Source organism: Callithrix jacchus, chromosome 8 (assembly GCF_049354715.1).
Source record: "Callithrix jacchus isolate 240 chromosome 8, calJac240_pri, whole genome shotgun sequence".
Taxonomy (NCBI): Eukaryota; Metazoa; Chordata; class Mammalia; order Primates; family Cebidae; genus Callithrix; species Callithrix jacchus.
The window spans coordinates 44,770,075-44,782,152 of NC_133509.1; the positions used below are offsets into that span (position 1 = coordinate 44,770,075).

Genomic DNA, 12,078 nt, shown 5'->3' on the forward strand with positions numbered 1-12,078 from the left:
AAGCTAGGAATAGCTCTCGAAGCCCTGGGCCAGAGAGCCACAGGACTAAGGTCTGCTTGCTTATCCAAGGGAGAGGCTCAGATGGCTGTTGTGGACAGCAGGCCTTGGACAGCTGACAGCTCTTCGGACCCAGGCCAGGATCCAGCCCTCACCCACGGTGAAGATCACTCTCAAGTTTTTACCTGAACCTTCAGGTCCTCCCTCAACCACAGAAGGCAACTTCAAGAGGGAGGATCAGAACATCCGACTCACAGCTACCTTTTATTCAACACGTGCTGTGTGCCAGCCCCATGCTCGTCCTCACAGACATCATCTCCAAGCCCACAACAGCCCTGAGAGGCAGAGCCACTATTATCAGCTTACTGACAGGACACCACTGCCCTGAGACGCAGTGACTTGCCCAACGTCACAGCACTGGCGAGAGGTGCCGCTGCACCTGAGCCCTGCTCTCCTCCCCACTGCCTATGTGGCAAAGTTCCAAGAGCCCTCACCCAGACCTGCCTGGCACCTCGGGTCCTCCTGACCACATTCCAAGATCCTCCAAAGCTGACCCCAAGCCACGCTGCACCCTGGGCCAGCAGCCAGCATGCACGCTCCAGGCCGTCTTGAGAATCAACCCAGCCAGGAGCGACAGGCCCCTTCCCTCGAGGCATGTTTGGCTGTGTTCACCAGGGCTCCATCAGTTGAGGCCTGAAGCCTTGGTGAGGGAGTCGAGTAGCTGGAAGTAACTATACTTGAAGTCGTATTCCATGTCATACCAGAAATTCACTGTGGGGAGAATGAGCATGAAGGTCCTCTTCTGACCCGGAGCCTCCCAAACCTCCCCCTAGAGGCCCTGATGCGCCTTGGCAGAACCTGCCCCTCACCTGCGATGCAGCCATGCGACTGCTGGACGTGGTGGAACCACAGAGCCGGCAGATAGAGAATCTCACCGGCCTGCACCGTGCAGCGAAGGGCCTGGGCCTGACTGTAACTTGGGTATCGGGCTAGGTCTGGTGCCAAGGGGTCCAGTGGGATCCAGGGGACCTGGAACACACGAGATGCCAGGGAGCAGCCCCCCAGGCCTCCCAGACGTCAGGCTGTGTCCCTTCCAAAGGTCAACACCACAGACCCTGCTCGGCTCAGCACTGAACGGCCTCAGACTTAGGGACTTTTCAGATCAAGGTGCCACCTCCCCAGATCTTTCATGCCTGCTCCTAAGGGCCACACTTCTGCCCTTCTCCCTCCCTTGAGCCCAAAAACAGGACAGGCACCTTCTCCATGGCTTCTTCATCTACCACCTTAAAGGCGCCCTCTTCAGTTAGCTGGTAGGTTGCCGGCGTGTATAGCTCTAAAGCCCAAGGGAGAAGGGTGTGGGGGAACTGCAAACAGCCTGGAACTTGCCAGACTCTCCTCCAACCCAACCAGCCCTGGGCAGGAGCAGGGGGATCAGGGGCTCCGGTGCAGTGGGGATGCCACAGGCACACCTCAGGCCTGGGAACTGGCCTCCCAGGCTCTGGCTGCCTCCCTCCCTCTTTGGCCAGTGGTCCCCAAACCCTACACACCACACCCCCTACCATAGGGGATGAAGGGCCGATCACTGGGAGGATGTAACAGGAAATGCTTCTCTCCTGAGACCACACAGTAGAGGTTCTCATAGTGATCCTTGTGCACTGCCAACAGAAAGAAGGCCCAGGGGGCTAAGAGCCCTGCACCCCAAGACGGCCTATGACAAAAGAGAAGAGCGCACAGAATCAGTGGGCTGGACAAGATGCCAGGGCTCCCATATTCTGGAACTCCACTCACCCGGGACTTGATGCTGGCCAGGCCCTGGACTCCTCTCCTCCAGGAGGAAGGAGGAAGTTCTCCTATACTCACCCCTGACCCAGCTGGCCTTCAGGGAGCTTTCTTTGGGTCTAGAATAAACAGTACACCCACCCCCAATGCCATGGGTCCATTCCCCCACCTCAGCTGTCAGGGGAAACCCTCTGTGGTGCCTGAGTCCTAGAAGCCAAAAGAAATCTTAGAGACAGTCAGCCCAACCTCCGCCCAGGCCCGACCCTCCACTCCTGGCCTCGTCTTCCCTCCCTCTGCCCACACCTGCTCCTTCCTCGCCTTTGTATTCCCCTTACACCTACAAGAAGTCACTGCAGCTGCCTCCCCTAGCCAGAAATTCACAGCGTCGGGCATCTTTCCTGCAGGACAGAGGCAGGCAGCAAGTTAGGAAGGCCGGGCTGGGGAAAGCTGCCATCCAGTGATGCTAAAACCAAAACCTGGGTGAGTGCAGAAGAATCCCAAGAAAGAGGGTCAGGAAGAAGAGGCAGAGGTTGGGAAAGCTTGGGAAAAGGGCCTTCCCTCCCCCGGGGCAGAAGAAAGGACAACAATCTTCAGTAGTTCATCTATGATTAAGTCAGGCCTGGGAATGTGAGTATTTAGTGAGCTGCACCTGGTGCTGACAGGACCAAGCCTGTAGGCCAAATCATCACCTAAGCGACCACCCCGCCTCCACTCACCCAGGGCTTCGGAGGCCCAGGGCACATGGGATTCCAGATCAGGCAGCAGTTGGGCCAGCTCAGTGGGCAGATTGGAGCACTGCTTCTGCACATAAAGGACTCCCGGGTGCTGGGCACGGTCCTCTAGCACATCCACCACGAAGCTCAGGGGCAGGCGGCGTTCAGCTGGCATCACGAAGCGGTCCCCTCTCACAGCATCCGCATAACCATCTGGGGTGACAGCCACACTGACCTCCGTGGAGCCCACTGTGGCTCTAGAGGAAGGGACACTCAGCCCATGCTCTCATGCCAGTAGTCACTGCTCACGCCCCACCCCAGGGCAGCTCCCACCTGAAATAGGGGAGGGACCACTTCTGCAGGGCCGGCCAGTGCTGCAGAGCGTTGCGGATGATGCACGGCCTGTTGGGGCAGATCCAGTCCCGGTAGAAGCAGAGTGGAGTTGGGGGCTTGTCCAGGTAGGGCACAGCAAGTGGCACACTGAGCTCTGAGAGAAATAGGAGGACAGGGGATGGAGGGGCTGAAATTAGCAGCACCCCATCCCTGCCCAAGAGATGCCTTCCCTGGAAAGGCTATGCTGTGTCACTGGGAAATGCCCACTGCTGACCAAAGGACCCTGGACAACCAGAAATAGAAGGATGAGGAGGAAAAATGAAGGCAGAAAGCACCATGCATGCACACCAGCACAGGCCCTGACCACCCACAGGGCCAGGGACTACTGCCCAGCCTATAACCCAAATCCCCTGTGGGGCTGTGTCTGCGCCTACACGATGGACCCTCCACCTTCCCACCCTGGAGAGGCCAGCCTCCTAGCACCCACCAGGAATATGATGGAGTCAGGAGCCCTAGAATGAGTAAGGCTGAGGACCCCAGGCCACGGGTTGGTCTGGGTGGGGTGTGGCTCTGGAAAACCCACTTCAACAGTGATTATTTACTGAGCACTTAGAATGTGCTCAGCACGTAGCTTGGCCAATCTGGGACTATCAGCGATGACACAATCATCATCTTAGGAAATTTACAACCTTCTCACCGGGAAGACCAGCCAACACCAATGGAGAAATGGAAGGGCTTGGCTGTGGTTTGGGTCCCACCGAACTGCATCACCATCTCCAGACCCCCAGGGCCACCATGTGCACTTCAGCAGGTTGTGCAGTGTGCCAACACCCCGCAGGGGTCTACAGTGGCCCTGCATCATCTCTAATAAAAACCTCCTCTTTCTGACTTGGCTTTCTCCTTCGCTCCTGTCACCCTACTGGTTGGCTCTAAGTCCTGCTGGTTCTGTCTCCTATGTCTCTCAAACCCACCTGCTGCTTCTCTCCTCCGGTGGCATCCACGTTCCAGCTACCTCCTTTGTGTCATCACTCAAATGTCACATTGATAAGGCTTCCTTCTCTAACTATACTTTCTAAATTTATAATCTGCCCCCCCAATCTTTATATCCCTTTGACTATTTTATTTTTCTCCTTAGCATTCATCACCATCTAACATGCTATATATTTTAGGGCTGGGCATGGCGGCTCATATCTGTAATCCCAGCACTTTGAGAGGCAGAGGCAGGATTGCTAAGGTTGGGAGTTCAAGACCAGCCTTGGCCACATAGTGAGGCCCCATCTCAACAAAAAATTTAAAAATCAGCTGAACATGATAGCATGCACCTATACTCCTAGTTATGCTAGAGGCTGAAGCAGGAGGATCACTTAACTCCAAGAGCTGGAGGCTGCATTGAGCTATCATTATGCCACTGCTCTCCTGCCTGTGTGACAAAGCAAGACCTTATCTCAAAAAAAGATATGACATATTTCACTTACATTAGTTGTTTATCATTCTATCACCCTTCCTAGAATGTAAGCTCCACAGGGCAAAGTCTTGTTCAGTGATGCACCCCTGGGACCTAGAACAGTACTGAGCACACAGCAGATGCTCAGCAAAGATGTGCTTAATGTTGAATGAAAGTCTCCAGCATCAGCCGGGCGTGGTGGCTCACACCTGTAATCCCAGCACTTTGGGAGGCCGAGGCAGGCAGATCACGAGGTCAAGAGATCAAGACCATCCTAGCCAACATGGTGAAACCCCGTCTCTACTAAAAATACAAAAAAAAAAAAAAAAAAATTAGCTGGGCGTGGTGGCACACGCCTGTACTCCCAGCTACTTGGGAAGCTGAAGCAGGAGCATTGCTTGAACCCGGGAGGCGGAGATTGCAGTGAACTGAGCTCGTGCCACTGCACTCCAGCCTGGTGCCTGGCGACAGAGCAAGACTGTCTCAAAAAAAAAAAAGAAATGATTTTTAGTGATGGTGTCTCACTATGTTGCCGAGGCTGGTCGTGAACTCCAGGCCTCAAGAAATATTTCCATAGTGCTAGGATTACAGGTGTGAGCACTGCACATAGCCTGGGATTCTGAAAATACATGAAAACTGCCATTTTCTCACCCTTTGGATTTCTGCAATTAGGAATTTCTGTTTTACTTGCTCACCATTTCCTTTAGAGAATGGTTGTTTTTCTCTCCTGGGGCTTCAAAGTGAGAAAATTTCAAAAGGGATCCCAACAATTCCTTTGATCCCATAACTCTGATAAGAACTTAACTAACAAGGCATAGAGCAATGGTTTATGCCTGTAACCCCAACACTTTGGAACACCGAGGTGCCAAGAACTGCTTAAGCCCAGGAGTTTAAGACCAGCCTTGTCTCTACTAAAATTCAAAAAAATTAACCAGACATGGTAGTGCATGCCTGTAGTCTCAGCTACTCCCAGGGGCTGAAGCAGGAGGATCTCTTGAACCTGGGAGGTGGAGGTGCAGTGAGCTATGACCATGCCTCTGCATTCCAGCCTGGGTGACAGAACAAGACCTTGTCTCAAAAATAAATAAATAAATAAAAATATATAAACAATTTAACCAACCAAAATACTCACACATGTACACAAAGACCCTGCTCCTGCAGACTGGCTTCTTGTTTCCTGAACACACCAGGTACACTCCCACTGAGGGCTCTGCCTGCACTTACCTTCTAACCACCTTCTACTGTAAATTTACTCACTCAGTACACCTGTGGTTAATTGTCCACCTTCTCACTTAGAATGTAACATACGAAGACAGATTTCTTTTATTCAATATCTCAAACACAGTGAACAGACCCTGCCACACAGAATTGAGTAAGTATTTGTTAAACTGATGCTCAAAAGTATTTCCTGCAGCATTATTTAAAACAACAGATTGGAAATGACCTAAATGACTAAGTGAATACAGCACTAGCACAAAGATGTGAAAAAGACTGAGGTAGAAAAATGTTAAATGATCTCCAAGATACATGGTGAAGCAGACTGTGTTTAGCAGGCTACTACTGTATAAAAAGGAGAGTAAAAAGTCGTGTGTGCAAGGATATAAACAGTCTTTCTGGATGAACGCAAACTGGGGCCGGGAGGGAAGCTTGCCTCATTTACATTGCATACCATTATATATTACATACCCATTACACACACGTGCCTGTGTTGCTGTTCTGTGCTTAAACAAAGAAAAAAAGGAGGGAAGAGAGGAAGAAAAAATAAAAACGAAGCGGGGGAAGAGCCAAGGACCATTTGTCAGCGTGCAATTCTCCGAAAGTCTGACAGGGGACTTGGGGGCGGAGGCGGGGCACGTGGGGGAGGAATCCGACCACCACGTGTGCCTTTGATGAGCTTTCAAAAATGAGTAACAGCAAACTGCCCAAGACTGTGGTAAACAAAGGACTTGGCCACAACCATGGTCAAGACGGCGCCGGGCCTTGGGAATAATTTTAACAGTCACCCGAACCACGAGAGTGCGCGAACACGGGAGGAGGGAAGCCGGTTGCGACACAAGAGCAACCTGGCGGGGCCTTAGGCCAGTCGCACAGAAGAGGTTCCAAGATCCCCGTCGGCGGCATCTCAGGGCCCCTCCCGTGTTCGGAGGTCACCGCAGCTTCTGGGAAGAGCCTACTCACCCCTTGCAGCGACCGAGAATTCTCGTAACTCCCTCCGCACGGCTTCCAAAGCCTCCTCCGCCATGGCTGCGCCAGGGCCGGCGCGAGACCACGCCTCTCCCTGACGCCCTCGCCGCAGGCCACACCCGAGTCCTCCGCTCCGCTCCGCCCCGCCCCTAGGCGCACACCCGGTTCTGCCGCCGAAGCGGCGGAGTGAGCAGCTGTGCCCGTTTCCGCCTGCTCCACTGGCCAGCATCCCACGGTTAGCAAACGATTGTGTTTATTGACAAGTTCATACATCAATACAAACGGGCACGTTAAAAACAGCCGCCGCCCCGAGCAGCCGGATAGGAGGCGGGAAGCGCCGCGACTTGGACAAAGTAGAAAAGTTATAAATAAGGGATTTTTAAAACGGCAGGGACGACTCTGGAGTGGGGCGGCCGGTGGCCTCAGACATGCAGAAAGGGACGGGGCGCCAGCCGGGCCACGAGGCCCCCCCCACTCACCCACAAGGATCAGAGGGCAGGAAAAGGGCGCCCACGTTCCCACAAACCTCAGGCGGAGGGTAGCTCCCTCCTCGAGGAGTACCTGGCCCAGAAAGCGAACCTGAGTCCCACCTGCGGTGGGCTGCGGCTAGTGTGCGGGGTGGGGGCGCAGCGGGTACGGGCCCGCCGCCAGTTGCGGCTGTTCCCGGGCCACAAGGTGGTAGAGGAGTGGGGGAGGGCCAGTTTTGGAGCCGCTCAGATGCATTCAGGCTGATGCCCCGCAGCTGGGCACCCTTCGGAACCCACTTCTTTATAAGCTTCTGCCTATGGCGCAGCAGCGCAGGTGAAGGGGCTGTAGTGGCCTGGAGCTGTGGTAAAGCTGTCCTGACTTACCTGGAGCAGGGGGAAGCAGTAGGGCCGAAAGACTCCTTCCTCACCTCTTCAACTGCCTGACTTGGTCCTACTCTACCTCCTACAGTGCCCTATTTCCTTCCTTTCACCCCTAACTACTGTCCTTTTAAATTCTAACCTATCCCCTCACCTCTGCCACTTACCTCTCCCACCTACCACTTTTCCAGTGTCTCCTTTGGCCCCTGCACCTCCCTCAACTCAAACTCCAGTATCCAGCACACCCGTGGGTGCCCAGCACTGCCTTTGAGGAGCCTCCCTCTACCTAAACCAGGTGTCCTATGGGCTATCTCCTATCAACTAGGCTGTGAACACCAAGAATCCAGAATCTGGGCTCACTCAGTGTGTTCCACCCTGTTTTCTGCCCCCTGATATGTGTTCCCCATAAGCCAGGGTGGTGAGGCTGAGGCAGGATGTGAGGAAACCAGGCACACAGCAGCCAGCCAGATGCTCTAGCAACCAACACTCAACTGCACTCGCGTGTGTGTTTGTATGCATGCATGTGATCTCATCTGCATGCTGTGCAGGTGTGTGTGTGTGTGTGTGCATGCATGTGATCTCATCTGCATGCTGTACAGGTGTGTGTGTGTGTGTGTGTGTGTGCATGATGTGATCTCATCTGTGGCCGAGGTCCTCAGGAGGTGGGCCAGTGCCCTGTAAACAAGGGACATTCCAACACAGGCTTCTGACTGAGCATCACTCAGGATGCAGGGAGAAGGTGACCTCTGGGCTCCAGCAGGTGGCTGGGGTCCAGGGCTGGAGGACAGGTAAGGACAAGGGGCTGAGGAAAGGAGGCCAGAGCTTCATGTTTGCCCAGCTGAGGGCTTACTGTCCTGCAGCAATGTCTCACAGCTGGATCAAGTTCTGGCCAGGAGAGAAAGGGGTCACAGGGAGAGACAATGCTGGGCCCCTCTTGGAGGGAGAATTGGGAATGGAATGTAGGGGCTCAGGTTCTAATACCAACTCAAGTCTCCTGGTAGCTGGGGACACCCTGGAAGGCCAGATGGCTCTGCCTTTCTGAGCTGCCAGGTATTGGGGAAAACCACCCTGCTCTGGCAGCCAGAGGAGTGCAGCTGGTGTGAGAGGGGAAGTGGAGGTAGAGGTGAAGGCTCCCAGTTGGCTGAAGGGCACTGAATACCACATGACCTGTGACCTTGACCCCAGAGTACCCTGTGTATGCTCCACCCCAGGGAGCTAATCCCTGCAGTAATTTCAAATGGCTTCTAAGAGAGGGCCAGCCCTTCCCAGATTCCTAGATGGGGCAGGCTGCCCTCTTACCCCTCACAGCACCAAGATGACAAAGACCCAAGACCCGTCCCTGCCACTGGAGGGGCTGTGGAGGCAGGAGTTCCAAGGAAGTGAGGCAACAGTCAGGGAAATAAATTAATAAATACAGGCACCCCACGAGGAGTGGCTGGGAAGGCTGCTTCGCCTCTCATCACTGCTCCCTGCTTTCCACTCCAAGCAGCCCCACAGGTTTTGGTGAGTGGCAGAGGGTCTGCAGTTTGGAATGGCTGGGGCATTCATTCACTTGGGGCAGGCTTCTGGAACTCAGAGTCTGCGTTCCATGCGCCGCTCCACGGCTCGAAGCAACAGTTCTGAGTATTGCTCCAGCAGGGCCTGTGTCTGCTCAGCTCCCACAGCCCCAGGGCTGCTGCCTGGGCTGGACAGTGCTACCCCAGCCAGGGCTTCCAGCTCCTGTCGCACTGAAGAGAAGGTGTCTCTGAGGAGCTGGGCGATCCGACTTTGCTCTGCTGAGGGCATCTTGCAGCCAGCCACCTGAAACAGGACCCCGGGAAGTGAGGTGGAGGACACACAAAAGGTAGGGGCCCTACCTGGATCCAGCCTGCCTTAGAAGAAGGGACTAGCTGGGAATTCTACCTGCCAAGATCATCACGTATGACAAGGGGATATGGGATGCAGGCAGACTCTGGGGGTCACCCCCAAGGAGAATCCCATCAGATTACAGAACCGTCTACATCTTGTTAGCAACTCCTTATGACAACTCAGGCAGAATCAACTTTCTCTGTCAAAGTTCAGCCCTCCTGGAGGGCTCAGGAGGCCAAATAATTTGTGGGCATAAAAAAGGATGCCATTAATAATTACACTGGGACAATGGCATAAACAGATTGTCCCGAGCCAACTAGATGTGATGACTTCCTCCTGAAGGAAGTCTCCAGCTCTTAACCAGAAATGAACACAGATGCCCGGTTCAAGAGGCTAGCCTGGCCTCTAACCCCCTCACCTATGCTGCCCACGACGTTCTTGGGTGTTCCAAGTGTCAGCACAAGAGCCTTAGCATACCGTTCTGGATATGGCTATCCAAACACCCAGCACTAAAGACGTGCTCACCCACCTGCCGGGGGGTGCCGAATACCCACCAAGTGGTAGAGCCGCACGGCCTGGTGCACGCTGCCGCGGAGCTCTTCCACCAGCTGTTCACACTGCTCCAGGCTCACCACTGGTTCTGAAAGAGATGGCTACGGCTCAGTGAGGCCCAACTTGCAGCCCTTTCAGGCCTCCCCACCCAAGACACTCAGAGCAGGAGAGACCTAGCCCTCAGCAGCACACTCCTGACTTGCCCTCAGTCCCTTCCTCTTGCCTTCTCTTCCAACGGCCTCCCCAACACCACACAAACAAGGTCCAGAGGAGAGGGCCAGCCCCAAGTTCAGAAGGCACTGAATGGGCAAGTGGGTCACAAGGAAATCATGAATGTTAGCAGGAGTGTCTCACCATTAGGGGTGTGACTTATGGACCTGAGACAGGAGCAGACAGGACGAGAAACACCAGAAGCTAAACACACAGAAATAGGATGGAGCCAGAGAGCAGCCACCAGAGACAGGAGAGAAAGGACGGAGCAGGAGATGAGTTAGGGAGCCGTGCACACCTGAGTCCTGGCTCAGGGCTGCCCCTGGCTTGGCGCAGTCCATGGGGTTGAGAGTCTTCTCAGGGGGTGGGGGCTGCAAGTTTTCAGGGCCTCGGAGGAGGCTGCTGACTGGCAGTTGCTGGGCACAGGGGTTGCTGGGCCCAGGATGAGCCTGGCAGTCTGTCCTGGGCTTGGGAGTTGTGCCCTCCCCAAAACAGGCCCATCTCTCAGTCGTACTGTGAGCTTTTCCTAAGCCCACTGGGAAGCCAGGCTGTTCTGCCTCGCCAGGGGCCCGGCCTTTGGTTACAGGCGAGAATGTAGCCACGGTAGGACGGTCAGGCAGTGGTTTGGGGATGTCCAAAACCAGGTGAGCCCGGCTGGGCAGGGCCAGCTTGCTGAGTGGTGAGACTCGGATAGGGGCAGGAGCTTGAGGTTCAGCGACCAGGCTCAGGTTCTCCCCAAGAGAGATACTACGGGATATCTTGGCCATGGAACTGGTGGTGGGGTTCTGATAAGAGTGGGGCCGAGATAGATGGCCATCAGCCAGGGGCAGGGAGCCCAGACCATCCTGAGCTTTGATCTCCCGAGAGAGCAATAGGCCTGGTGAAGGGGCCTGTAGACCGGCCTCATCTCTTTCTGCAAAGGACACAGAAGTGTACACAGGTCAGGTGGTAAGAAAGGCATCCCAGGTACCAATGCCCAATACCTAAGAGCTGCTGTTCCCCTCCACCTGCCCATTAAGGGACACCCAGTGGCCAGCACAGTGACACATCAGGGCTATACCAGGCCCTCCCTCCAGCATGTACACCTGTTCCACACACACTGCACCCTGGCACCGAGCCCAGCAAGCTCCTCACCCTGTGGCACCAGACTATGCACAGACTGGGCTTTCTGGAGTCCAGGTAAGGGGCTGGCTGTGGCCACTCTCTTGGGAGCCCAGCTGCTGTCAGGGTTGAGACGGCACCGTGGCAACAGCACAATGGCTGCCTGCTGGGGGCTGGGGTTGCCAGAGGACAGGTCTGCCTCTGGGGGTGCTCCGGGGGGACTAGCACCATTGCCTCTTGGCTGTTCACCAGATGCCTGTGGCACCTGGGCTGGTCTCGACATCAGTGCCAGGCTTGAGGAGGATGGGGATGGTTCCCTACAGGGAGGAAATGTGGAAGAAGGTCCAAAGAAGGCTCAATGCTCCTCCCTGCCAAAATGGTGAGAAACTCATGACACCAAGGCACTAGGAGAGAAGGACAGGCACAAAGCCAGACAGGGCTGGGGCAAGGCTGGTTAACCTAGAACCAGGCGTGAAAACACCCCAGGCACGAAGAGACAGAACACTAGAGGGGAGAGGGCAGCAGCACTGGGAGGCCTGAGAGCCGGAGCTGCTGCTGTGTGGAGGGGGGTCTCTGTACCTGAGTGGGCGGGTCTGTACTTTTAACAGGAATCGTGAAGAGATGCTCCGAGACTCTGACCTCTCTGGCACCTGCACTGGGGCCCCTACCAGGGTCAGAGAAATCATAAATTGGGGCAGAAACCAAGCACTTGGCCCAGATTTTGCTTCCCTGAGAAGGAAAGCCCAGCCACTATCTATACCCTGGAGCCCTCCTCTCAGGGAAGCAAGGAGGGGAGAAGGGCAAATTGCAGGCACTAAATGCTGGCCCTCTGACCACACCTGGAGCAGCTCCATTGGCCAGAGTCTCAAAGTGCTGTTTCAGAAACTGCTCCTGGTCTGGGGTCCGGGGGCTTCCCTCCTGCAGCACATAGGAGGCCGTGCCTCCCTCCTCTTCCTCCTCTTCTTCATCACCCTCAGCTGGCTCTTCAAGGTCTGAAGAGATGCCATCCACACTGAGGGGCTCCGTGCTCTCAGAGTCTGGTGTGGGGAGAAAAGAGAGGCATTGCACTGCA

At 55.0% G+C, this 12,078-nt stretch overlaps 2 protein-coding genes across 14 annotated transcripts in view; both read right to left on the minus strand.

Moving 5' to 3' along the window:
• Positions 1-242: 242 nt before the first annotated feature.
• On the minus strand, positions 243-8,039 carry JMJD7 (jumonji domain containing 7). 9 transcript variants are annotated; one of them, XR_013520612.1, is made up of 8 exons: positions 6,445-8,039; positions 2,823-2,976; positions 2,493-2,738; positions 2,118-2,174; positions 1,557-1,705; positions 1,254-1,330; positions 867-1,026; positions 243-768 (listed from the first exon to the last, which is right to left on the minus strand). XR_013520612.1 is itself a non-coding variant. In XM_054239298.2 (8 exons), the coding sequence occupies exons 1-8, from the start codon at positions 6,721-6,723 to the stop codon at positions 680-682; spliced, it is 1,122 nt and encodes a 373-aa protein (XP_054095273.1). In that variant the 5' UTR covers positions 6,724-8,039; the 3' UTR covers positions 243-679. The 9 variants fall into 9 exon arrangements, 5 of the variants coding, with proteins under 5 accessions (XP_054095273.1, XP_054095272.1, XP_078189285.1 ...); XM_054239298.2 differs by having other exon boundaries at positions 1,557-1,652; positions 2,493-2,702; XM_054239297.2 differs by having other exon boundaries at positions 1,557-1,652.
• Positions 6,687-12,078, minus strand: part of MAPKBP1 (mitogen-activated protein kinase binding protein 1) — a 52,338-nt gene continuing 46,946 nt past the window's right edge. For all 5 annotated transcript variants that reach the window (XM_078334311.1, XM_035259756.3, XM_035259755.3 and 2 more), the window contains 6 exons: positions 11,846-12,043; positions 11,586-11,670; positions 11,040-11,323; positions 10,204-10,818; positions 9,698-9,783; positions 6,687-9,095 (listed from right to left, as the gene is read on the minus strand). In XM_078334311.1, coding sequence (XP_078190437.1) covers positions 8,868-9,095; positions 9,698-9,783; positions 10,204-10,818; positions 11,040-11,323; positions 11,586-11,670; positions 11,846-12,043 — 1,496 coding nt within the window. In that variant the 3' untranslated portion in view covers positions 6,687-8,867. The remainder of the gene's footprint in view (positions 9,096-9,697; positions 9,784-10,203; positions 10,819-11,039; positions 11,324-11,585; positions 11,671-11,845; positions 12,044-12,078) is intronic.